This window comes from Bombina bombina, chromosome 6 (assembly GCF_027579735.1).
Source record: "Bombina bombina isolate aBomBom1 chromosome 6, aBomBom1.pri, whole genome shotgun sequence".
Classification (NCBI taxonomy): domain Eukaryota; kingdom Metazoa; phylum Chordata; class Amphibia; order Anura; family Bombinatoridae; genus Bombina; species Bombina bombina.
In genome coordinates this window covers 325,104,920-325,129,139 of record NC_069504.1, presented here as the reverse complement: position 1 = coordinate 325,129,139, position 24,220 = coordinate 325,104,920, and the positions used below count along the sequence as shown (strand labels likewise).

The following is a 24,220-nucleotide window of genomic DNA, read 5'->3' as shown; positions in this document are numbered from 1 at the left end:
TAAGCGGGATATACTTCTTTTACACACTTTCTATATGAAGGGTCACTTAGGTATACTCTGGGCTAAGGCAATAACAGGGAGTAGCAGATAATGCTACTAAAAATGCTGCAAGCATGGACAACACATTTGTTTCTATTTTAAGGCACTAAACAAATTAATTCATGGATTAATTAATAAAATAAAATGGAAAAAACATAAATTATGGCTCATTGGCAAGTGGGTCCCTATGCTTTGATAGAGGGCGAGATTACATATGTGACGCAGCTTTCAGCACAATTGCTGAAACCCACGTTGCCCGTAAGTTCACCAGGCACATCGGGTGAATCACATATACTGCTCCAGCAGTTCATATACTTCCGTAAGTCGCATAAACTGGCGATGTTTAGAAATGGGCGGAAATATACATTTCTGGAGTCACCAGTGACTCGCGGCAGTTTATGAACTGCCGGCGCCTAAGTAAAAAACAAAAAAATTTTACATTGCCCCTTAGAATGTCTAACCCACCTCCCAAAAATAAACCTGACACGTCAAACCCCTATATCCGCCATCCCCTCACATTGCAACTTATAATAAAAGTGATTAACCACTAAACCCCCATCCCCCACAACGCAATATAACTAATAAAGATATTAATCCATAATCTGTCATCCCCTCACATTGCAAACTACCTAATAAATGTATTAACCCCTAATAATCCATCCCCCCACATCGCAAAGTATCTAATTACACTATTAACCCCTAATCTGCCATCCCCCCACATCGCAAACTATCTATTAAATGTATTAACCCCTAATCTGCCATCACCCCACATTGCAAAGTATCTAATTACACTTTTAACCCCTAATCTGCCAACCCCCACAATGCAATCGACCTATTAACATTATTAACCTCTAAACCGCCAACCTCCCACAACGCAATATACCTAATTAAGCTATCAACCCCTAAACCTCCATCACCCATAAAGCAAAGAACTAATCTAATCACTAAGCCCCCTAACCTAACACCCCCTATATTAACCCCAATTACATAAAATAAAAAAGACTACCTTACTAATAAATTAAAATTTACCAAAATAAAAAAATCCTAACTTAAAATTAAAATAAAAAATTCTAACATTACATAAAAAAAGATTAAATTAAAAAAAATTACAAAAAAATAGTCTAAAATTACAGAAATTATCCAAAATAAAAAAATAAACCTTATCTAATACCCCTATAAAAATAAAAAGCCACCCCAAAATAAAAACACCCCTAATCTAACACTAAACTACCAATAGCCCTAAAATGTCAGCCAATAGAAATGCAAGGTACCCCAAATATGAAAGGGGTACCTTGCATTCAATCTTCAGTGTGCGGCGACAATCACATGAAGAGGATCCTCCACACTAGATGTATGCTCTGCAGTCACCTCCACTCCACGCCGCCTTTGCTCCAGGTGAAGAAAGAAGATGTTCCCTCGCTGGATGAATATGGAGCCTCCTGGAAGAAGACCTTTACAGCCGGACTTCACGAATGGTAAGTACCTGTTTTGGGGTTAGACTTACGGTTTTTTTTTGGGGGGGGGGGTTGATGGCTTTTTTTTTAGATTAGGGATTTTTTATTTTAATGGGCAGCAAAAGAGCTGATTGCCCTTTTAAGGACAATGTCCATATAAATGCCCCTTTAGAGGCAATGGGTTGCTTAGGTTGTTGAAGAGTTAGTTTTTATTTTTATTTTGGGGGTTGGATGGGTGGGTTGCAATTTGTACTTTATTTAGGAAAAAGATCTGATCACTGATCGCTTTAGGGCAATGCCCTACAAAAGGCTATTGGTAGTTTAGTTTTAGATTAAGGGGTGTTTTTATTTTGGGGTGTATTTTTTATTTTTATAGGGGTAGTAGATTAGGCTTAAAGAAATATTTTCGATAATTTCATTTATTTTTTCTCTTTATTTTTTGTAATCTTAGATTTATTTTAATTAAATCTTAGGTTTTGTTTTTAATGTAATGTTAGGAGTTTTTATTTTTGTAATTTTTAATTAATTTATAAGTAAGGTAGTCTTTTTTATTTTATGTAATTTAGGGGCTGTTAGGTTTAGGAAGTTTAGTAATTAGATTAATTATTTGCGTTGTGGGGTATGGTGGTTTAGGGGTTAATAGTGCAATTAGATATTTTGTGATGTGGGGGGATGGCGGATGAGGGGTTAATACATTTATTAGGTAGTTTGCATTGTGGGGGATAGAGGATTATGGGTTAATAGTGTAATTAGGTAGATTGCATTGTGGGGGTTGGCGGTTTAAGGGTTAATACTTAAGCTTATTTGCGTTGTGGGTAAATGGCGGTTTAGTGGTTAATAACTGTCAGCAAGATTACGAGTTATGCCCGCTAAAGAGAAATTAATGAACGCAACAAAAGTGATAAATTAGATATTTTGTGATGTGGGGGGATGGCGGATGAGGGGTTAATACATTTATTAGGTAGTTTGCATTGTGGGGGATAGAGGATTATGGGTTAATAGTGTAATTAGGTAGATTGCATTGTGGGGGTTGGCGGTTTAAGGGTTAATACTTAAGCTTATTTGCGTTGTGGGTAAATGGCGGTTTAGTGGTTAATAACTGTCAGCAAGATTACGAGTTATGCCCGCTAAAGAGAAATTAATGAACGCAACAAAAGTTGCGTTATTTAACCTTCTATAGCGCAGCCATTATAAGACCTAGATTTGGAGTTTGGCGTTAGCCGTGAAAACCAGCGTTAGAGGCTTCTAACGCTGGTTTTAGGCTACCGCCGGTATTTGGAGTCACTCAAAATAGGGTCTAACGCTCACTTTTCATCCGCGACTTTTCCATACCGCAGATCCCCTTACGTAAATTGCGTATCCTATCTTTTCAATGGGATCTTTCTAACTCCGGTATTTAGAGTCGTTTCTGAAGTAAGCGTTAGAACTCTAACGACAAAACTCCAGCCGCAGGAAAAAAGTCAGTAGTTAAGAGCTTTCTGGGCTAACGCCGGTTCATAAAGCTCTTAACTACTGTGCTCTAAAGTACACTAACACCCATAAACTACCTATGCACCCCTAAACCGAGGTCCCCCCACATCGCCGACACTCGAATAATTTTTTTTAACCCCTAATCTGCCGACCGCCACCTACGTTATCCTTATGTACCCCTAATCTGCTGCCCCTAACACCGCCGACCCCTGTATTATATTTATTAACCCCTAACCTGCCCCCCACAACGTCGCCTCCACCTACCTACACTTATTAACCCCTAATCTGCCGACCGCAAAGCGCCGCCACCTACGTTATCCTTATGTACCCCTAATCTGCTGCCCCTAACACCGCCGACCCCTATATTATATTTATTAACCCCTAATCTGCCCCCCTCAACGTCGCCTCCACCTGCAAACACTTATTAACCCCTAATCTGCCGACCGGACCTGAGCGCTACTATAATAAAGTTATTAACCCCTAATCCGCCTCACTAACCCTATAATAAATAGTATTAACCCCTAATCTGCCCTCCCTAACATCGCCGACACCTAACTTCAATTATTAACCCCTAATCTGCCAACCGGAGCTCACCGCTATTCTAATAAATGTATTAACCCCTAAAGCTAAGTCTAACCCTAACACTAACACCCCCCTAAGTTAAATATAATTTAAATCTAACGAAATTAATTAACTCTTATTAAATAAATTATTCCTATTTAAAGCTAAATACTTACCTGTAAAATAAATCCTAATATAGCTACAATATAAATTATAATTATATTATAGCTATTTTAGGATTAATATTTATTTTACAGGTAACTTTGTATTTATTTTAACCAGGTACAATAGCTATTAAATAGTTAAGAACTATTTAATAGCTAAAATAGTTAAAATACAGGGAGTGCAGAATTATTAGGCAAGTTGTATTTTTGAGGATTAATTTTATTATTGAACAACAACCATGTTCTCTATGAACCCAAAAAACTCATTAATATCAAAGCTGAATAGTTTTGGAAGTAGTTTTTAGTTTGTTTTTAGTTATAGCTATTTTAGGGGGATATCTGTGTGTGCAGGTGACTATTACTGTGCATAATTATTAGGCAACTTAACAAAAAACAAATATATACCCATTTCAATTATTTATTTTTACCAGTGAAACCAATATAACATCTCAACATTCACAAATATACATTTCTGACATTCAAAAACCAAACAAAAACAAATCAGTGACCAATATAGCCACCTTTCTTTGCAAGGACACTCAAAAGCCTGCCATCCATGGATTCTGTCAGTGTTTTGATCTGTTAACCATCAACATTGCATGCAGCAGCAACCACAGCCTCCCAGACACTGTTCAGAGAGGTGAACTGTTTTCCCTCCTTGTAAATCTCACATTTGATGATGGACCACAGGTTCTCAATGGGGTTCAGATCAGGTGAACAAGGAGGCCATGTCATTAGATTTTCTTCTTTTATACCCTTTCTTGCCAGCCACGCTGTGGAGTACTTGGACGCGTGTGATGGAGCATTGTCCTGCATGAAAATCATGTTTTTCTTGAAGGATGCAGACTTCTTCCTGTACCACTGCTTGAAGAAGGTGTCTTCCAGAAACTGGCAGTAGGACTGGGAGTTGAGCTTTACTCCATCCTCAACCTGAAAAGGCCCCACAAGCTCATCTTTGATGATACCAGCCCAAACCAGTACTCCACCTCCACCTTGCTGGCGTCTGAGTCGGACTGGAGCTCTCTGCCCTTTACCAATCCAGCCACGGGCCCATCCATCTGGCCCATCAAGACTCACTCTCATTTAATCAGTCCATAAAACCTTAGAAAAATCAGTCTTGAGATATTTCTTGGCCCAGTCTTGACGTTTCAGCTTGTGTGTCTTGTTCAGTGGTGGTCGTCTTTCAGCCTTTCTTACATTGGCCATGTCTCTGAGTATTGCACACCTTGTGCTTTTGGGCACTCCAGTGATGTTGCAGCTCTGAAATATGGCCAAACTGGTGGCAAGTGGCATCTTGGCAGCTGCACGCTTGACTTTTCTCAGTTCATGGGCAGTTATTTTGCGCCTTGGTTTTTCCACACGCTTCTTGCGACCCTGTTGACTAATTTGAATGAAACGCTTGATTGTTCGATGATCACGCTTCAGAAGCTTTGCAATTTTCAGAGTGCTGCATCCCTCTGCAAGATATCTCACTATTTTTGACTTTTCTGAGCCTGTCAAGTCCTTCTTTTGACCCATTTTGCCAAAGGAAAGGAAGTTGCCTAATAATTATGCACACCTTATATAGGGTGTTGATGTCATTAGACCACACCCCTTCTCATTGCAGAGATGCACATCACCTAATATGCTTAATTGGTAGTAGGCTTTCGAGCCTATACATCTTGGAGTAAGACAACATGCATAAAGAGGATGATGTGGTCAAAATACTAATTTGCCTAATAATTCTGCACTCCCTGTAATTACAAATTTACCTGTAAAAGAAATCCTAACCTAAGTTACAATTAAACCTAACACTATACTATCAATAAATTAATTAAATAAACTACCTACAATTACCTACAATTAACCTAACACTACACTATCAATAAATTAATTAAATACAATTCCTACAAATAAATACAATTAAATAAACTTGCTAAAGTACAAAAAATAAAAAAGAACTAAGTTACAAAAAATAAAAAAGTATTTACAAACATAAGAAAAATATTACAACAATTTTAAACTAATTACACATACTCTAAGCCCCCTAATAAAATAGCAAAGACCCCCAAAATAAAAAAAATGCCCTACCCTATTCTAAATAACTAAAGTTCAAAGCTCTTTTACCTTACCAGCCCTGAACAGGGCCCTTTGTGGGGCATGCCCCAAGAAGTTCAGCTCTTTTGCCTGTAAAAAAAAACATACAATACCCAAGCCCCCCAACATTACAACCCACCACCCACATACCCCTAATCTAACCTAAACCCCCCTTAAATAAACCTAACACTAAGCCCCTGAAGATCTTCCTACCTTGTCTTCACCTCACCGGGTTCAACGATCTGTCCAGAAGAGCTCCTCCGATGTCCTGATCCAAGCCCAAGCGGGGGCTGAAGAAGTCCATGATCCGGCTGAAGTCTTCATCCAAGCAGGAGCTGAAGAGGTCCATGATCCGGATGAAGTCTTCATCCAAGCGGGAGCTGAAGAGGTCCATGATCCGGATGAAGTCTTCTATCAACGGCATCTTCAATCTTCTTTCTTCCGGATCCATCTTGCAGACCTCCAACGCGGAACATCCTGCTGGCCCGACGGACTAACGACGAATGACGGTTCCTTTAAGGGACGTCATCCAAGATGGCGTCCCTCGAATTCCGATTGGCTGATAGGATTCTATCAGCCAATCGGAATTAAGGTAGGAATATTCTGATTGGCTGATGGAATCAGCCAATCAGAATCAAGTTCAATCCGATTGGCTGATCCAATCAGCCAATCAGATTGAGCTTGCATTCTATTGGCTGTTCCGATCAGCCAATAAAATGCGAGCTCAATCTGATTGGCTGATTGGATCAGCCAATCGGATTGAACTTGATTCTGATTGGCTGATTCCATCAGCCAATCAGAATATTCCTACCTTAATTCCGATTGGCTGATAGAATCCTATCAGCCAATCGGAATTCGAGGGACGCCATCTTGGATGATGTCCCTTAAAGGAACCGTCATTCGTCGTTAGTCCGTCGGGCCAGCAGGATGTTCCGCGTCGGAGGTCTGCAAGATGGATCCGGAAGAAAGAAGATTGAAGATGCCGTTGATAGAAGACTTCATCCGGATCATGGACCTCTTCAGCTCCCGCTTGGATGAAGACTTCATCCGGATCATGGACCTCTTCAGCTCCTGCTTGGATGAAGACTTCAGCCGGATCATGGACTTCTTCAGCCCCCGCTTGGGCTTGGATCAGGACATCGGAGGAGCTCTTCTGGACAGATCGTTGAACCCGGTGAGGTGAAGACAAGGTAGGAAGATCTTCAGGGGCTTAGTGTTAGGTTTATTTAAGGGGGGTTTAGGTTAGATTAGGGGTATGTGGGTGGTGGGTTGTAATGTTGGGGGGCTTGGGTATTGTATGTTTTTTTTTACAGGCAAAAGAGCTGAACTTCTTGGGGCATGCCCCGCAAAGGGCCCTGTTCAGGGCTGGTAAGGTAAAAGAGCTTTGAACTTTAGTTATTTAGAATAGGGTAGGGCATTTTTTTATTTTGGGGGTCTTTGTTATTTTATTAGGGGGCTTAGAGTAGGTGTAATTAGTTTAAAATTGTTGTAATATTTTTCTTATGTTTGTAAATATTTTTTTATTTTTTGTAACTTAGTTCTTTTTTATTTTTTGTACTTTATCAAGTTTATTTAATTGTATTTATTTGTAGGAATTGTATTTAATTAATTTATTGATAGTGTAGTGTTAGGTTAATTGTAGGTAATTGGAGGTAGTTTATTTAATTAATTTATTGATAGTATAGTGTTAGGTTTAATTGTAACTTAGGTTAGGATTTCTTTTACAGGTAATTTTGTAATTATTTTAACTATTTTAGCTATTAAATAGTTCTTAACTATTTAATAGCTATTGTACCTGGTTAAAATAAATACAAAGTTACCTGTAAAATAAATATTAATCCTAAAATAGCTATAATATAATTATAATTTATATTGTAGCTATATTAGGATTTATTTTACAGGTAAGTATTTAGCTTTAAATAGGAATAATTTATTTAATAAGAGTTAATTAATTTCGTTAGATTTAAATTATATTTAATTTAGGGGGGTGTTAGTGTTAGGGTTAGACTTAGCTTTAGGGGGTTAATACATTTATTAGAATAGCGGTGAGCTCCGGTCGGCAGATTAGGGGTTAATAATTGAAGTTAGGTGTCGGCGATGTTAGGGAGGGCAGATTAGGGGTTAATACTATTTATTATAGGGTTAGTGAGGCGGATTAGGGGTTAATAACTTTATTATAGTAGCGCTCAGGTCCGGTCGGCAGATTAGGGGTTAATGTTTGAAGTTAGGTGTCAGCGATGTTAGGGAGGGCAGATTAGGGGTTAATACTATTTATTATAGGGTTAGTGAGGCGGATTAGGGGTTAATAACTTTATTATAGTAGCGCTCAGGTCCGCTCGGCAGATTAGGGGTTAATAAGTGTAGGCGACGTTGAGGGGGGCAGATTAGGGGTTAATAAATATAATATAGGGGTCGGCGATGTTAGGGCAGCAGGTTAGGGGTACATAAGGATAATGTAAGTAGCGGCGGTTTACGGAGCGGCAGATTAGGGGTTAATAATAATATGCAGGGGTCAGCGATAGCGGGGGCGGCAGATTAGGGGTTAATAAGTGTAAGGTTAGGGGTGTTTAGACTCGGGGTACATGTTAAAGTGTTAGGTGCAGACGTAGGAAGTGTTTCCCCATAGCAAACAATGGGGCTGCGTTAGGAGCTTAACGCGGCTTTTTTGCAGGTGTTAGGTTTTTTTTCAGCTCAAACAGCCCCATTGTTTCCTATGGGAGAATCATGCACAAGCACGTTTTTGAGGCTGGCCGCTTGCGTAAGCAACTCTGGTATCGAGAGTTGAAGCTGCGTTCAAAATGCTCTACGCTCCTTTTTTGGAGCCTAACACAGCCTTTATGTGGACTCTCAATACCAGAGTTATTTTTATGCTGCGGCCAGAAAAAAGCCAGGGTTAGTTTTTCGGGTCGTTACCGACAAAACTCCAAATCTAGCCGTAAGTTTTCAAAATAGCCGGCTTGGGCGTGCGATATGGTGGTTTTAAGCTCCATGCCGCACAAAATACAAGCGATGTTTTGAAGTGCTCGTGCACACTTCCCCCACAGACATCAATAGGAATAGCGGGTCAGAAAAAGGCCTAACACCTGCGATCGCAGAAAGAAAAACTCTGTAACGCAGCCCCATTGATGTCTATGGGGAAAATTAAAGTTATGTTTAAACCTAACATAAACCCTAAGTCTGAACACCCCTAATCTGCTGCCCCCTACATCGCCGCCACTTACATCATGTTATTAACCCCTAATCTTCCACCCCAAAATCGCCGCCACTATGCTAAAGTTAATAACCCCTATATTTCCCTGCACCCCAACATTGCCCACACTATAATAAATCTATTAACCCCTATTCTGCCGCTCCCCGACATCGCTGTCACTAAAGTTATTAACTCCTAAACCTCTGGCCTCCCACATCACTGCCACTATATAAACCTATTAACCCCTAAACCACCAGTCCCCCATATTGCAACAACCTAAATTGAACCCAATTTTTTTCTTTTGTGATTCAGATAGAGTATGAAATTTTAAGCAACTTTCTAATTTACTCCTATTATCAATTTTTCTTCATTCTCTTGGAATCTTTATTTGAAATGCAAGAATGTAAGTTTAGATGCCGGCCCATTTTTGGTCAACAACCTAGGTTGTCCTTGCTGATTGGTGGATAAATTCATCCACCAATCAAAAACTGCTGTCCAGAGTTCTGAACCAAGAAAAAAGCTTAGATGCCTTCTTTTTTATATAAAGATAGCAAGAGAATGAAGAAACATTGATAATAGGAGTAAATTAGAAAGTTGCTTAAAATTGCATGCTCTATTTGAATCACGAAAGAACATTTTTGGGTTCAGTGTCCCTTTAAACTATATATTAACCCCTAAACCTAACCCTAACGTAACCCTAACAACCCCTTACTTTAACATAATTAAAATAGAGCTAAATTAAAGTTACAATTATTAACTAAATAATTCCTATTTAAAGCTACTTACCTGTGAAATAAAACCTAAGCTAGCTACGATATACCTAATAGTCCCTGGAAATTTGTATACACTGGCCCTGCCCCGCCCCCTCCAACCCAGTCACTCCCCCTCCAACCCAGCCATGCCCCCTCCAGCCCAGCCAACTATGCTCTCACTGACTTTACCCTAAACTTAGTATGTATTAACAGCATACCTTCCTTTCTTAAGTGGGCACCTCTATTAGTTATTAAATTAAAAAATGAGCATGGCAGGGGACAGGTGAAAATTTAAAACATAACATTATTTATTGGTAGACAAAATATAAGGATACCATATTCAAGTACATAACATCACACCTCTATTAGTTAAAATCTACAACAAGGCATTTATATTACTTCAGCTGTGACTCCTTGGTACCCCCTGTAGCTTAGTATATGCCCTTCCCTAGACGTATGTTCCCTGACATGATCTGACTCTGTGGCTCTTTCATTCCCTGCCCCATGGCAAATACGATCCTCTATCCCATCCATGACCAATACTGCGTGCACTGCTCGCCTACCTTTTCTTTCATTTTAAGCAGAGACACACACACCGAAAGGAAACCAGGGGCTACAACTCAAAGCAGAAGCAACATCAACCCAGCCCGGATGTTTCCTGGGTCTTCCTTAAACACATGACGCCAGCCCAGACATCCTCACCGCGCCACGCTTTCCCTCTCAGAAAGACTCCATACGTCATACTGCAGCGCAAAAAAAATCCACATAGCACGCCCACAGTAGCGTAGAGACTTGCAGTTAGGCGCAGATTGATGCTGAGCAGTGCTTACCGCTAACGTGGCGTCAGGCTGCTTTGCCAGGCAAATCCCTCCCGCTCTCGTCACCCCTTAGCCTGTCAGTCTGTGTGCAATGCTGCTGGCAGCTCTGACTGCCGCTGCGCTCCCTCACACAACTGTCCTAACAGTGCTAAGTTGCTTGCTTGGCTTGCTGCTCTCTCTTCACTGCAGCTGAGCAGACTCTGCCGGCCGGCGGCCCACCGGTATTTTTCCCGGTATACTGGTGGCCCAATCCAGCCCTGTTTATATTTTAACTAGGTAGACTAGTTAGTAAATAGTTATTAACTATTTACTAACTACCTAGTTAAAATAAATACAAACTTACCTGTCAAATAAAACCTAAGCTGCCTTACACTAAAACCTAACATTACAAACAATAAAAAACCTACTATTACAAAAAATTACAAACACTAAAATTACTAAAAATAAAAAAAACTACCATTACAAAAAATAAAAAACAAAATTATCCAGAACAATAAAAATTATTCCTATTCTAATATCCTTTAAAAAAAACACACCAAAATAAAAAAAGCCTAATCTAGAATAAACTACTAAGGGCCCTTAAAAGGGCCTTTTGTAGGGCATTGCCCTAAAGTTAACAGCTCTTTTGCTACAAAACAAAACAAACACCCCCTAACAGTATACAAACCCCCACCCCACAATCCTACAAAATAAAACTAATGTTAAACCTAATCTACCCATTGCCCGGAAAAGGGCATTTGTTTGGGCATTTAGCTCTTTTTCCTGCCCTTAAAAGGGCATTCGGCTCTTTAGTTTAAATTAGTTTATTGCAATGTGGGGGACTTTCGGTTTAGAGGTTAATAGGTTTATTTAGTATATTTCATTGTGGGGGGCTTGCTGTTTAGGGGTTAAAGGGTTTATTATAGTGGCAGCGGAATTAGGGCTTAATAACTTTAGTATAGTGGGGGCGATGTGGGCAGATGGCAGTTTAGGGGTTAATAATATTTAAATAGTGTTTGTGATGGAGGGCGGTGGTTTAGAGGTTAATAACTTTATTATAGTGGCGACGATGTTGGGGAGGGGCAGAATAGAGGTTAATAAATTTTAGAAGTGGCGGCGATGTCGGGAGCAACAGATTAGGGCTTAATAAATTTAATATAGTATTTGCGATGCGGGAGGGCCTTGGTTTTGGGGTTAATAGGTAGTTTATGGGTGTTAGTGTACTTTGTAACAGTTTAGTTATGAGTTTTATGCTCTCAGATTGCAAAACGGATCTTGTCGGTATAAGCTGGAATGCAAGGTTTTTAGCCTCACCACAAAACTCGTAATGGCAGCGCTATGGAAGTCCCATGAAAAAAACGTAATTTTTACGATTGCGGGACTGACGCGTTACAGGCTAAAAGGCTTGCGGTACAGCTATACCGACAAGACTTGTAATGGCTGCGGTGCTGTTTTAACTCTGAAATTGCCATTTTTCAGCGTTAAAACACAAACGCAAAACTCGTAATCTAGGTGTGTATTAGTTAGATTGTGATTTTGGTGAATAGCGGATTAGGGGTTAATAACTTTATTATGTAGTTTGCGATGTGGGGGTTGGCGGTTTAGGGGTTAATACATTTTATTTAGTTATTGTGTGGGGGTATGGATGTTGACAGGTAGATATTGCGCATACGTTAGGTGTTTGTTAAGACTTCCCGGGAGTTATGGTACTTATATATTCAGCGCAAGGCTTGCTTCGCCTGCCTATGTGTGGCGAGCTGAAAATGGAGTAAAATTTCTCAATTTTCGCTGCGTAAGTCCTTGTGCTGAATATGTAAAACCGACTTGTGATGCCGGTTCTATGTTAGTTTATGGGAGTAAAAATAGCGTCCAACAGGTGAAATATGCGTTCTGCATTTATATGCGGTGCCGTATATGTGATGGCAATATCTGACTAAAAACAGCAGATGTCATCTTTTGCGGGCGACGCCACATATGTAATCTCACCCATAAGGAGCAAAGTTTCTTTGGTATTAAGCTGTGATTTACAGATGTATTGTCAATTAGTTAATAATGTCCATTTGACATTGGGTGCCATAGACTGCTGTGATACATTATAACAGGTTTAGCTGTAGCCCAGACATTTTCTACAGTATTGTAATTTACTTGTCATTGTCGTCGTTCCCCCCCCCCCCATTGTTCTTTATATTTATCTTGGAATATGCCTATTATGTTGTGGAGAGACCAAACTGAGACATTATTGTAAGGTCCATATTATGCCATCCTGACATTTTCTAAAGTTTTGTAATTTACTTGACAATCCCCCCCCCCCCCTCATTGTTCTTTATATTTATCTTGGAATATGCCTATTATGTTGTGGAGAGACCAAACTGAGACATTATTGTAAGGTCCATATTATGCCATCCTGACATTTTCTAAAGTTTTGTAATTTACTTGACAATCCCCCCCCCCCTCATTGTTCTTTATATTTAACTTGGAATATGCCTATTATGCTGTGGAGAACTAAACATGCTCAGTATACAACATAATATTTGATGCCCATTTAGCAAATTGAAAGTTAACAAATTCTAACAGCCCACTTAAAGGTATGTAAAACTGATTTTTTTTTCCCCCCCATGATTTAGATAGAACATGCACTTCTAAACAACTCTCTAATTTTCTTCTATTACCAAATTGTCTTTGTTCTCTTGGCATCTTTTGATGAAAAGTAGGGATTTAAGCTCAGGAGCGTGCACATGTCTGGAACACTATACTGCAGCAGTTTTGCAAGAATGCTATCAATTTGTAAGAACACTAGATGGCAGCCTTCTTTTCTGCCATTCAGCACTCCAGACAACTACTTGGGTATCTCTTGAACAAAGATTACAATGGGAACAAATCAAATTTGATAAAAGATGCAAATTTTTAAAATTGTATACTCTGTCAGAATCACAGAATATTTTTCGGGGGTTTATTATCTCTTTCAATAAATAAATATATATATAGTTTAAAATCAGAAGAACATGGGCAACAAATAGTAACATGGATATGAAAGTAAAGTAAATACCAATGAATTCTGCAGAGCTGTTTATAATAGAGAACAATATGATATTATTATTTTTCATTTTATGTTGAACCATAAACAATTCTCCGTAATTCTGACCTCTGTTTGAAATAATTCTCCCATACAATGAATGGGTCAAATTTGGTTAGTGAACTGTGTAGACATTTTTAATGAATAAGCTATGTCACTAGTTACTAAGCAATATATTATTATTGTAAAAATAATTTTTATAACTTGCTTATATTATTTTGAATTTTAGATGTGGGATGATTTATATGGAAGCAAAAGACTTAGGATGGGAACCGTTAACAGAATCTTGGCTGGCAACACAAGTTCCAAAAACACTGACTACTGAAGAAAACCAGATTGTACAGGTAGGATCAGTTCTCACCATATGAACTATTGAAGTAAAAACTATTTTCTTCTACAATCTAACAGACCATTTCTTGCTTCCTAGTCACGGTCATCACGTCAGAATGTAATAAATAACCAAAGCTGGGGACAGGATATTTTTTCTTTATTTTGATTCCACTACAGAAGTAATCATGCCTCTTGTCATGTGTTCTACAGATAAAGACAAATGTTGAGACTGGCCAAACTGTCAATGCCTTTCAGGGTAAATCAGAGAAATACACAACTGCTAGATACGATTTGTTTTGTCACTGAACTAGAATGTGCATCCTGGATATGCAGTTTATTTTGTGTAAAAAATATATATAGGATTGTAATTTTTTTTCTTCTAGTTTTAGAGTAAATAATAAATCATATACATACTGTACATATATATATATATATATATATATATATATATATATATATATATATATATATATATATATATATATATTATAGTCATGGCCAAAAATATTGGCACCCCTTTTCTGTCAGATAATGCACCACGTCACCCAGAAAATTGTGGCAATTACAAATGTTTAGGCATTCTCATGTTTATTTATTTTGTTTGTATTGGTATGACACAAAAAAGTGGATAGAAAAAAAGCCAAATCTGACACATTCCACGCAAAACTCCAAAAATGGACTGGACTAAATTATTGGCACCCTAAATTTAATATTTGATAGCACACCCCTTGGAAAAAATAACTGAAATCAATCACTTCCTGTAACCATCAATTAGTTTATTGCACCTTGCTACTGGAATTTTGGACCACTCTTCTTTTGCCAACTGCTCCAGGTCTCTCAGATTGGAAGAGTTCCTTTTCCCAACTGCTGTTTTGAGATTTCTCCACAGGTGCTCTAAAGGATTGAGATCTGGACTCATTGCTGGAGAGTTCAGTACTCCCCAGCTCTTTGTCTTAAACCATTTCTGGGTGTTTTCTGATGTGTGCTTTGGGTCATTATCCTGCTGTAAGACCCATGACGTCTGATGGAGATCCAACTTTCTGAAATTGGACCCTAAATTGCACTATTGGTAGTCTTCAGATTTCATAATGAGCACAGTCAAGACATCCAGTGCCTGAAGCAGCAAAGAAACCCCAAAACATCAGTATACCTCCTACATGTTTGACTGTAGGGACTTTATTCTTTTCTTTAAAAGCCTCATTTCTTTTTCTGAAAACAGTAGAATGATGGGCTTTACTATAAAGCTGTAATTTTGTTTCATCTGTCCACAGCACATTCTCCCAAGAGGATTTTGGCTTCCCTCAGGTAAGTTTTGGCAAACTTCAATCTGGCTTTTTTATGTTTCTGTGTCAGCAGTGGGGTCCTCCTGGGTCTCCTACCACAGCATCCCTTTTTATTCAGATGGCACCGTATAGTGCAAGCTGACACATTTTTACCCTGTGCCTGAAGGTCAGTTTGAATTTGTCTGGAAGTTGATTGAGGCTCTTTATCCACCATTCGAACAATCCTTTGTTGCATTCTTTGATTAATTTTTCTCTTTTGTCCATGTCCAGGGAGATTAGCTACAGTGCCATCGGCTGTAAACTTCTTGACAACTTGACAATGTTGCGCACAATGGACACAGGAACAATAAGATCTCTGGAGATTAACTTGTAACCTTGAGATTGTCCATGCTTTTCCACAATTTTTGTTCTCACATCCTCAAACAATTCTTTGCTGCTCTTTCTTTTCTCTATGCTTAGTGTGGCACACAGAGACACACAACAGAAAGGTTGAGTCAATTTTTCACCATTTTAACTGGTTGCCGGTGTGATTTCTATATTGTCAGCACCTGTTAAATGATACAGGTGAGTTTTACTACAAATTAGAGGAGCATGAGCATCACACACTTGGAATGCAATTATTTCTTGCAAATTTTAGAAGGTGCCAATAATTTTGTCCAATCCATTTTTGGAGTTTTGTATGGAATGTGTAAGATTTGGCTTTTTTCTCTCCACTTTTTTGTGTCATACCAATACAAACGAAAGAAATAAACATGATAATGCCTTAACCTTTGTAATTGCAGCAGTTTACTGGGCAAAGTGGTGCATTATGTGGCAGAAATGCAGGGGTGCCAATATTTTTTGGCAATGACTGTGTATATATACGAAGTTGCAGGACAAACTATTGTTATTGTCAGGATTTTTATTATTATTGTTTTTATTATTATTATTCCGTCAATTTTTCAAGTTCTTATAAAAACAACAGCATAACTCAAAAACTCATGTGATCTAGCAGCCATATTGCTTTTTGTGACAAATTTCAACAATCGCTTGAAAATCTTCTTCTCCAGAACCGATTATGTTACAGCTGTGAAACTTGCTGTATGTACTGCTGTACTGACCTAGAATAAAGTTTGTTCAAGAGAAGGGATTTAGTCACATGATCTAGCTGCCATTTTGAAATTTGCGAAAATCTTTAAACATCTTCTTTGAAATGAAAATGATAATGCACTTCAACTTGTTTAATTCTGGACTAAATGTGGATTCTTAACACATTATCAGAATTTTTTGTAGTGTACTTTCATTTAGTCAATTACATTGTATATTCCACATTCTTTATACATAGGTACACAGGTAAGCCTATGTCCACACATGTCTTTTTTAACTTTTGTATTCCCCCTGTATATACAATTTCACATCTTTATAGATATTGATTCAATGTTGATATATAACTTTATGTCAGTATATGCTCTATGTATAGCTATATATTTCTGTTCTCCTACACTAGACACTGTCTGCCTGTTACCTAAGCCCCCCTAATGTTTTTTACAACACCTCCTCCTCTCCCTGCACTTTCTGTCTTCTTAGCTATTCTGTGTTTTAAGATATAATCTGTAAATTCCATTGAATTGGTCAGTATTGCTTCAGACTTGATAAAGGAAGGAACTTTTCCGAAAGCTTGTCAACTTATAAATGTATAGTTAGTCCAATAAAAAAGTATCATTGCTAAATGCAATACTCTTGTTATTTTGATATGTAAATATATATATGTGAGTATATATATATATATATATATATATATAGATAGATAGATATATATACAGGTATATACGTATTAAAATGATAAGTCATACACACATAAATACACACACACACACACACATATATGTATATATATATACACTCTACAATATACTTTCATCACATATTTTGTCCCTTTCTCCTATAATTCCATTCTGAAATTGTGAGCTTTTCAGCTCCTGTTAGAAATGGAAGTGCAGAACACTATTATATTCCACCCATTGGCTGCACAGCCTTGTGACCTATTTATAACGGTCTTTAATTGGCCACAGCACAGTGGCGGACCTAATAGAGGGTCCTGGTGCAAGATTTTTTTTTGTCCCCCCCACCTTCCACCCCACCCCAAAAGAAAAGAAAAAACAACTCAAAGTAATAGTCTTTTGTGCTGATTTGAGTCCTGGTGAATGTGCAACCCAAGGAGAGAGAAGTAGGGGGGATATTTGCAGAAAGTTCTATCAGTATTTATTTATTCCCACTTTATATATCTTAATTTATTTTATGTAATTAGCAAGAGTCCATGAGCTAGTGACGTATGGGATATATATTCCTACCAGGAGGGGGCAAAGTTTCCCAAACCTCAAATGCCTATAAATACACCTCCCACCACACCCACAACTCAGTTTTACAAACTTTGTCTCCTATGGAGGTGGTGAAGAGTTTGTGCTTGATTTTTCTTCTATGATAAGCACTTCTCAGCATATTGAAGCCCAATTACTCTCAGAGTACAGTGTTTGTCAGAGGGATGTGAAGAGAGTATCGCCTATTGATTTTGTGGTTTTTCTCACAGGAAATCTTTTCAAGTGTTCTCTGTTATCGGTCGTAGGGATTCATCTCCTACCTCCCTTTTCAGATCGACGATATACTCTTATATACCATTACCTCTGCTGATAGTTTTCATTACTGGTTTGGCTGTCTGCTATATGTGGATAGGCGTCTTTCGGTAGAGGATTTTGGCTTCCCTCAGGTAAGTTTTGGCAAACTTCAATCTGGCTTTTTTATGTTTCTGTGTCAGCAGTGGGGTCCTCCTGGGTCTCCTACCACAGCATCCCTTTTTATTCAGATGGCACCGTATAGTGCAAGCTGACACATTTTTACCCTGTGCCTGAAGGTCAGTTTGAATTTGTCTGGAAGTTGATTGAGGCTCTTTATCCACCATTCGAACAATCCTTTGTTGCATTCTTTGATTAATTTTTCTCTTTTGTCCATGTCCAGGGAGATTAGCTACAGTGCCATCGGCTGTAAACTTCTTGACAACTTGACAATGTTGCGCACAATGGACACAGGAACAATAAGATCTCTGGAGATTAACTTGTAACCTTGAGATTGTCCATGCTTTTCCACAATTTTTGTTCTCACATCCTCAAACAATTCTTTGCTGCTCTTTCTTTTCTCTATGCTTAGTGTGGCACACAGAGACACACAACAGAAAGGTTGAGTCAATTTTTCACCATTTTAACTGGTTGCCGGTGTGATTTCTATATTGTCAGCACCTGTTAAATGATACAGGTGAGTTTTACTACAAATTAGAGGAGCATGAGCATCACACACTTGGAATGCAATTATTTCTTGCAAATTTTAGAAGGTGCCAATAATTTTGTCCAATCCATTTTTGGAGTTTTGTATGGAATGTGTAAGATTTGGCTTTTTTCTCTCCACTTTTTTGTGTCATACCAATACAAACGAAAGAAATAAACATGATAATGCCTTAACCTTTGTAATTGCAGCAGTTTACTGGGCAAAGTGGTGCATTATGTGGCAGAAATGCAGGGGTGCCAATATTTTTTGGCAATGACTGTGTATATATACGAAGTTGCAGGACAAACTATTGTTATTGTCAGGATTTTTATTATTATTGTTTTTATTATTATTATTCCGTCAATTTTTCAAGTTCTTATAAAAACAACAGCATAACTCAAAAACTCATGTGATCTAGCAGCCATATTGCTTTTTGTGACAAATTTCAACAACCGCTTGAAAATCTTCTTCTCCAGAACCGATTATGTTACAGCTGTGAAACTTGCTGTATGTACTGCTGTACTGACCTAGAATAAAGTTTGTTCAAGAGAAGGGATTTAGTCACATGATCTAGCTGCCATTTTGAAATTTGCGAAAATCTTTAAACATCTTCTTTGAAATGAAAATGATAATGCACTTCAACTTGTTTAATTCTGGACTAAATGTGGATTCTTAACACATTATCAGAATTTTTTGTAGTGTACTTTCATTTAGTCAATTACATTGTATATTCCACATTCTTTATACATAGGTACACAGGTAAGCCTATGTCCACACATGTCTTTTTTAACTTTTGTATTCCCCCTGTATATACAATTTCACATCTTTATAGATATTGATTCAATGTTGATATATAACTTTATGTCAGTATATGCTCTATGTATAGCTATATATTTCTGTTCTCCTACACTGGACACTGTCTGCCTGTTACCTAAGCCCCCCTAATGTTTTTTACAACACCTCCTCCTCTCCCTGCACTTTCTGTCTTCTTAGCTATTCTGTGTTTTAAGATATAATCTGTAAATTCCATTGAATTGGTCAGTATTGCTTCAGACTTGATAAAGGAAGGAACTTTTCCGAAAGCTTGTCAACTTATAAATGTATAGTTAGTCCAATAAAAAAAGTATCATTGCTAAATGCAATACTCTTGTTATTTTGATATGTAAATATATATATGTGAGTATATATATATATATATATATATATATATATATATATATATATATAGATAGATAGATAGATAGATAGATATACAGGTATATACGTATTAAAATGATAAGTCATACACACATAAATACACACACACACATATATGTATATATATACACTCTACAATATACTTTCATCACATATTTTGTCCCTTTCTCCTATAATTCCATTCTGAAATTGTGAGCTTTTCAGCTCCTGTTAGAAATGGAAGTGCAGAACACTATTATATTCCACCCATTGGCTGCACAGCCTTGTGACCTATTTATAACGGTCTTTAATTGGCCACAGCACAGTGGCGGACCTAATAGAGGGTCCTGGTGCAAGATTTTTTTTTGTCCCCCCCACCTTCCACCCCACCCCAAAAGAAAAGAAAAAACAACTCAAAGTAATAGTCTTTTGTGCTGATTTGAGTCCTGGTGAATGTGCAACCCAAGGAGAGAGAAGTAGGGGGGATATTTGCAGAAAGTTCTATCAGTATTTATTTATTCCCACTTTATATATCTTAATTTATTTTATGTAATTAGCAAGAGTCCATGAGCTAGTGACGTATGGGATATATATTCCTACCAGGAGGGGGCAAAGTTTCCCAAACCTCAAATGCCTATAAATACACCTCCCACCACACCCACAACTCAGTTTTACAAACTTTGTCTCCTATGGAGGTGGTGAAGAGTTTGTGCTTGATTTTTCTTCTATGATAAGCACTTCTCAGCATATTGAAGCCCAATTACTCTCAGAGTACAGTGTTTGTCAGAGGGATGTGAAGAGAGTATCGCCTATTGATTTTGTGGTTTTTCTCACGGGAAATCTTTTCAAGTGTTCTCTGTTATCGGTCGTAGGGATTCATCTCCTACCTCCCTTTTCAGATCGACGATATACTCTTATATACCATTACCTCTGCTGATAGTTTTCATTACTGGTTTGGCTGTCTGCTATATGTGGATAGGCGTCTTTCGGTAAGTATGTATCAATGTTTAAGACACTCTCAGCTATGCTTTGGCACTTTATTTATTAATATAAAGCTTTAAATATATGTATTTTACTTATATTTGCCATGAGTCAGGTCTATGTATATTTCCCTTTGCAGTCTAAACAGTTTCAGTATAGGAATCATGTTGGGAAGTTTATTTAAACTTTTTCCTTACCTGGGGTTCAGTATTTTTCTAATTTGACTAATTTTTTTTACGGGCAAATCTAGGCTTGCGAGGATGCAAAATGCTGTTTTTTGTTTTGTCATTCTTGGTGCAACATTTTTTTGGCGTGAAGTTGCATATTTGATGGCGCAAATTTTGTAATTTCCTGTGTCTTTGTTAACGCCAGTTGTTTTGGCGCGAAATTGCGTTTGTTATGAAGCGAGTTGTCATTTTCTGGTGTTGGTTTTGCTCCAAAATGTTTTAACTTTCTTTTGTGTAATACATCATTCTTGGCGCTAAATATATTTATTTTACCCCTCTCCCTCTATTGCATGCTGTTTTCATGAATTTTGAAAGCTATTATGCCTGCTTTTTTATTTTATTTTTTGTTTAAACTGTTACATTGTGGAAATTGAATGTTTTGCCTAATGTTATTTTTCTTTTTCTTTTACATTTTGCGAGATGTCTCATTCTGATCCTTACTCTGATGTTACTGTAGAAACTATGATGTCCTGAAACACTATTCTACAAAGCTAAGTGTGTTCTTTTCATTATTAAGCTGCTATTTCTTCAGCTCAATTATGTGACATTTATTTATTATATTTGATGCTAATAATGTTTCTACATGTACAATGACATTTACTGTTTTAACTTACTCAGTTAATGTACTTTATTTCATCTGCAAACATCACATTTTATTGTTTTTATCATAAAGGGTTATGACTGCTATTATGCCTTTAAATAAACTTACAAGGTCTTTTCAAAATTGTTAAGATGTAATTAATTTTGTTCTGACTGACAGCATACTTAAGTTTATTACACTGATGAAGGTTTTTCTTTGGTTCAAAAGAGCTTGTATCAATTACATTTTTGTTAAAAATTCTCCTTATTTCTCATTTGAACATTCTTTGTTCTTTGTTAAAGGGACATACCACCCACATTTTTTATTTTATGATTTAGAAAGAGAATGCAATTTTAAACATCTTTCAAATTTACTTATATTATCCAATTTGTTTTATTCTCTTGATATTCTTTGATGAAAAGCATATCTAGATATGCTCACTAGCTGCTGATTGATTGCTGCACATACAGGGAGTGCAGAATTATTAGGCAAGTTGTATTTTTGAGGATTAATTTTATTATTGAACAACAACCATGTTCTCAATAAACCCAAAAAACTCATTAATATCAAAGCTGAATAGTTTTGGAAGTAGTTTTTAGTTTGTTTTTAGTTATAGCTATTTTAGGGGGATATCTGTGTGTGCAGGTGACTATTACTGTGCATAATTATTAGGCAACTTAACAAAAAACAAATATATACCCATTTCAATTATTTATTTTTACCAGTGAAACCAATATAACATCTCAACATTCACAAATATACATTTCTGACATTCAAAAACAAAACAAAAACAAATCAGTGACCACTATAGCCACCTTTCTTTGCAAGGACACTCAAAAGCCTGCCATCCATGGAATCTGTCAGTGTTTTGATCTGTTCACCATCAACATTGCGTGCAGCAGCAACCACAGCCTCCCAGACACTGTTCAGAGAGGTGAACTGTTTTCCCTCCTTGTAAATCTCACATTTGATGATGTACCACAGGTTCTCAATGGGGTTCAGATCAGGTGAACAAGGAGGCCATGTCATTAGATTTTCTTCTTTTATACCCTTTCTTGCCAGCCACGCTGTGGAGTACTTGGACGCGTGTGATGGAGCATTGTCCTGCATGAAAATCATGTTTTTCTTGAAGGATGCAGACTTCTTCCTGTACCACTGCTTGAAGAAGGTGTCTTCCAGAAACTGGCAGTAGGACTGGGAGTTGAGCTTGACTCCATCCTCAACCCAAAAAGGCCCCACAAGCTCATCTTTGATGATACCAGCCCAAACCAGTACTCCACCTCCACCTTGCTGGCATCTGAGTCGGACTGGAGCTCTCTGCCCTTTACCAATCCAGCCATGGGCCCATCCATCTGGCCCATCAAGACTCACTCTCATTTCATCAGTCCATAAAACCTTAGAAAAATCAGTCTTGAGATATTTCTTGGCCCAGTCTTGACGTTTCAGCTTGTCTGTCTTGTTCAGTGGTGGTCGTCTTTGAGCCTTTCTTACCTTGGCCATGTCTCTGAGTATTGCACACCTTGTGCTTATGGGCACTCCAGTGATGTTGCAGCTCTGAAATATGGCCAAACTGGTGGCAAGTGGCATCTTGGCAGCTGCACGCTTGACTTTTCTCAGTTCATGGGCAGTTATTTTGCGCCTTGGTTTTTCCACACGCTTCTTGCGACCCTGTTGACTATTTTGAATGAAACGCTTGATTGTTCGATGATCACGCTTCAGAAGCTTTGCAATTTTAAGAGTGCTGCATCCCTCTGCAAGATATCTCACTATTTTTGACTTTTCTGAGCCTGTCAAATCCTTCTTTTGACCCATTTTGCCAAAGGAAAAGAAGTTGCCTAATAATTATGCACACCTGATATAGGGTGTTGATGTCATTAGACCACACCCCTTCTCATTACAGAGATGCACATCACCTAATATGCTTAATTGGTAGTAGGCTTTCAAGCCTATACAGCTTGGAGTAAGACAACATGCATGAAGAGGATGATGTGGTCAAAATACTCATTTGCCTAATAATTCTGCACTCCCTGTAGAAGCATCGTGTGATTGGTTCACCATGTGCATTGCTTTTTCTTCAACTAAGGATATTTAAAAAATGAAGCAAAATAAATAATGGAAGTAAATTGTAATGTTGTTTAAATTTCTATTCTCTATCTGAATCATGAAAGAAAGATTTTGGGTTAAGTGGCCCTTTAAGGACAATTTGTTATTTTTAGCTTTTAGGAGCCTAGTCCTCCTATTAATTATGTTCTTTTAAAATCTGGATTTTAAGATTTTAATTTTGCTCCTGAGGCTTTTTCCTATTCAAGATGCTATCTGTATTATGTTCTAAAGCAGTGATTTTCAACATTTTTTTTGCCGTGGCACAATTTTTAACATTAAGAAATCCTGCGGCACACCACCATCCCAAAATTTTACAAAATCACACATTGTAGCCTAATACAGTATATATATATATATATATATATATATATATATATATATATATATATATATATATATTTTTATATATATATATATATATATATATATATATATATATATATATATATATTTATATATATATATATATATATATATACTGTATTAGGCTACAATGTGTGATTTTGTAAAATTTTGGGATGGTGGTGTACTGTGCTGTCATGCCATGCCTCCTACAAACTATACATGACATATTGACATTCATTCACAAACAATCATAATGATTGTCTGTGAATGAATGTCAATATGTCATGGTTTTAAATGATGCCTGCCTGTCTGCCTGATAAGCCTG

General features: G+C 37.5%; 1 protein-coding gene across 1 annotated transcript in view; it reads left to right on the top strand.

The window, feature by feature from the left end:
- LOC128664413 (dynein axonemal heavy chain 3-like) overlaps positions 1-24,220 on the top strand; it is a 2,586,207-nt gene that overhangs the window by 1,154,472 nt on the left and 1,407,515 nt on the right. The window contains exon 39 of the mRNA XM_053719244.1: positions 13,806-13,920. Coding sequence (XP_053575219.1) covers positions 13,806-13,920 — 115 coding nt within the window. The remainder of the gene's footprint in view (positions 1-13,805; positions 13,921-24,220) is intronic.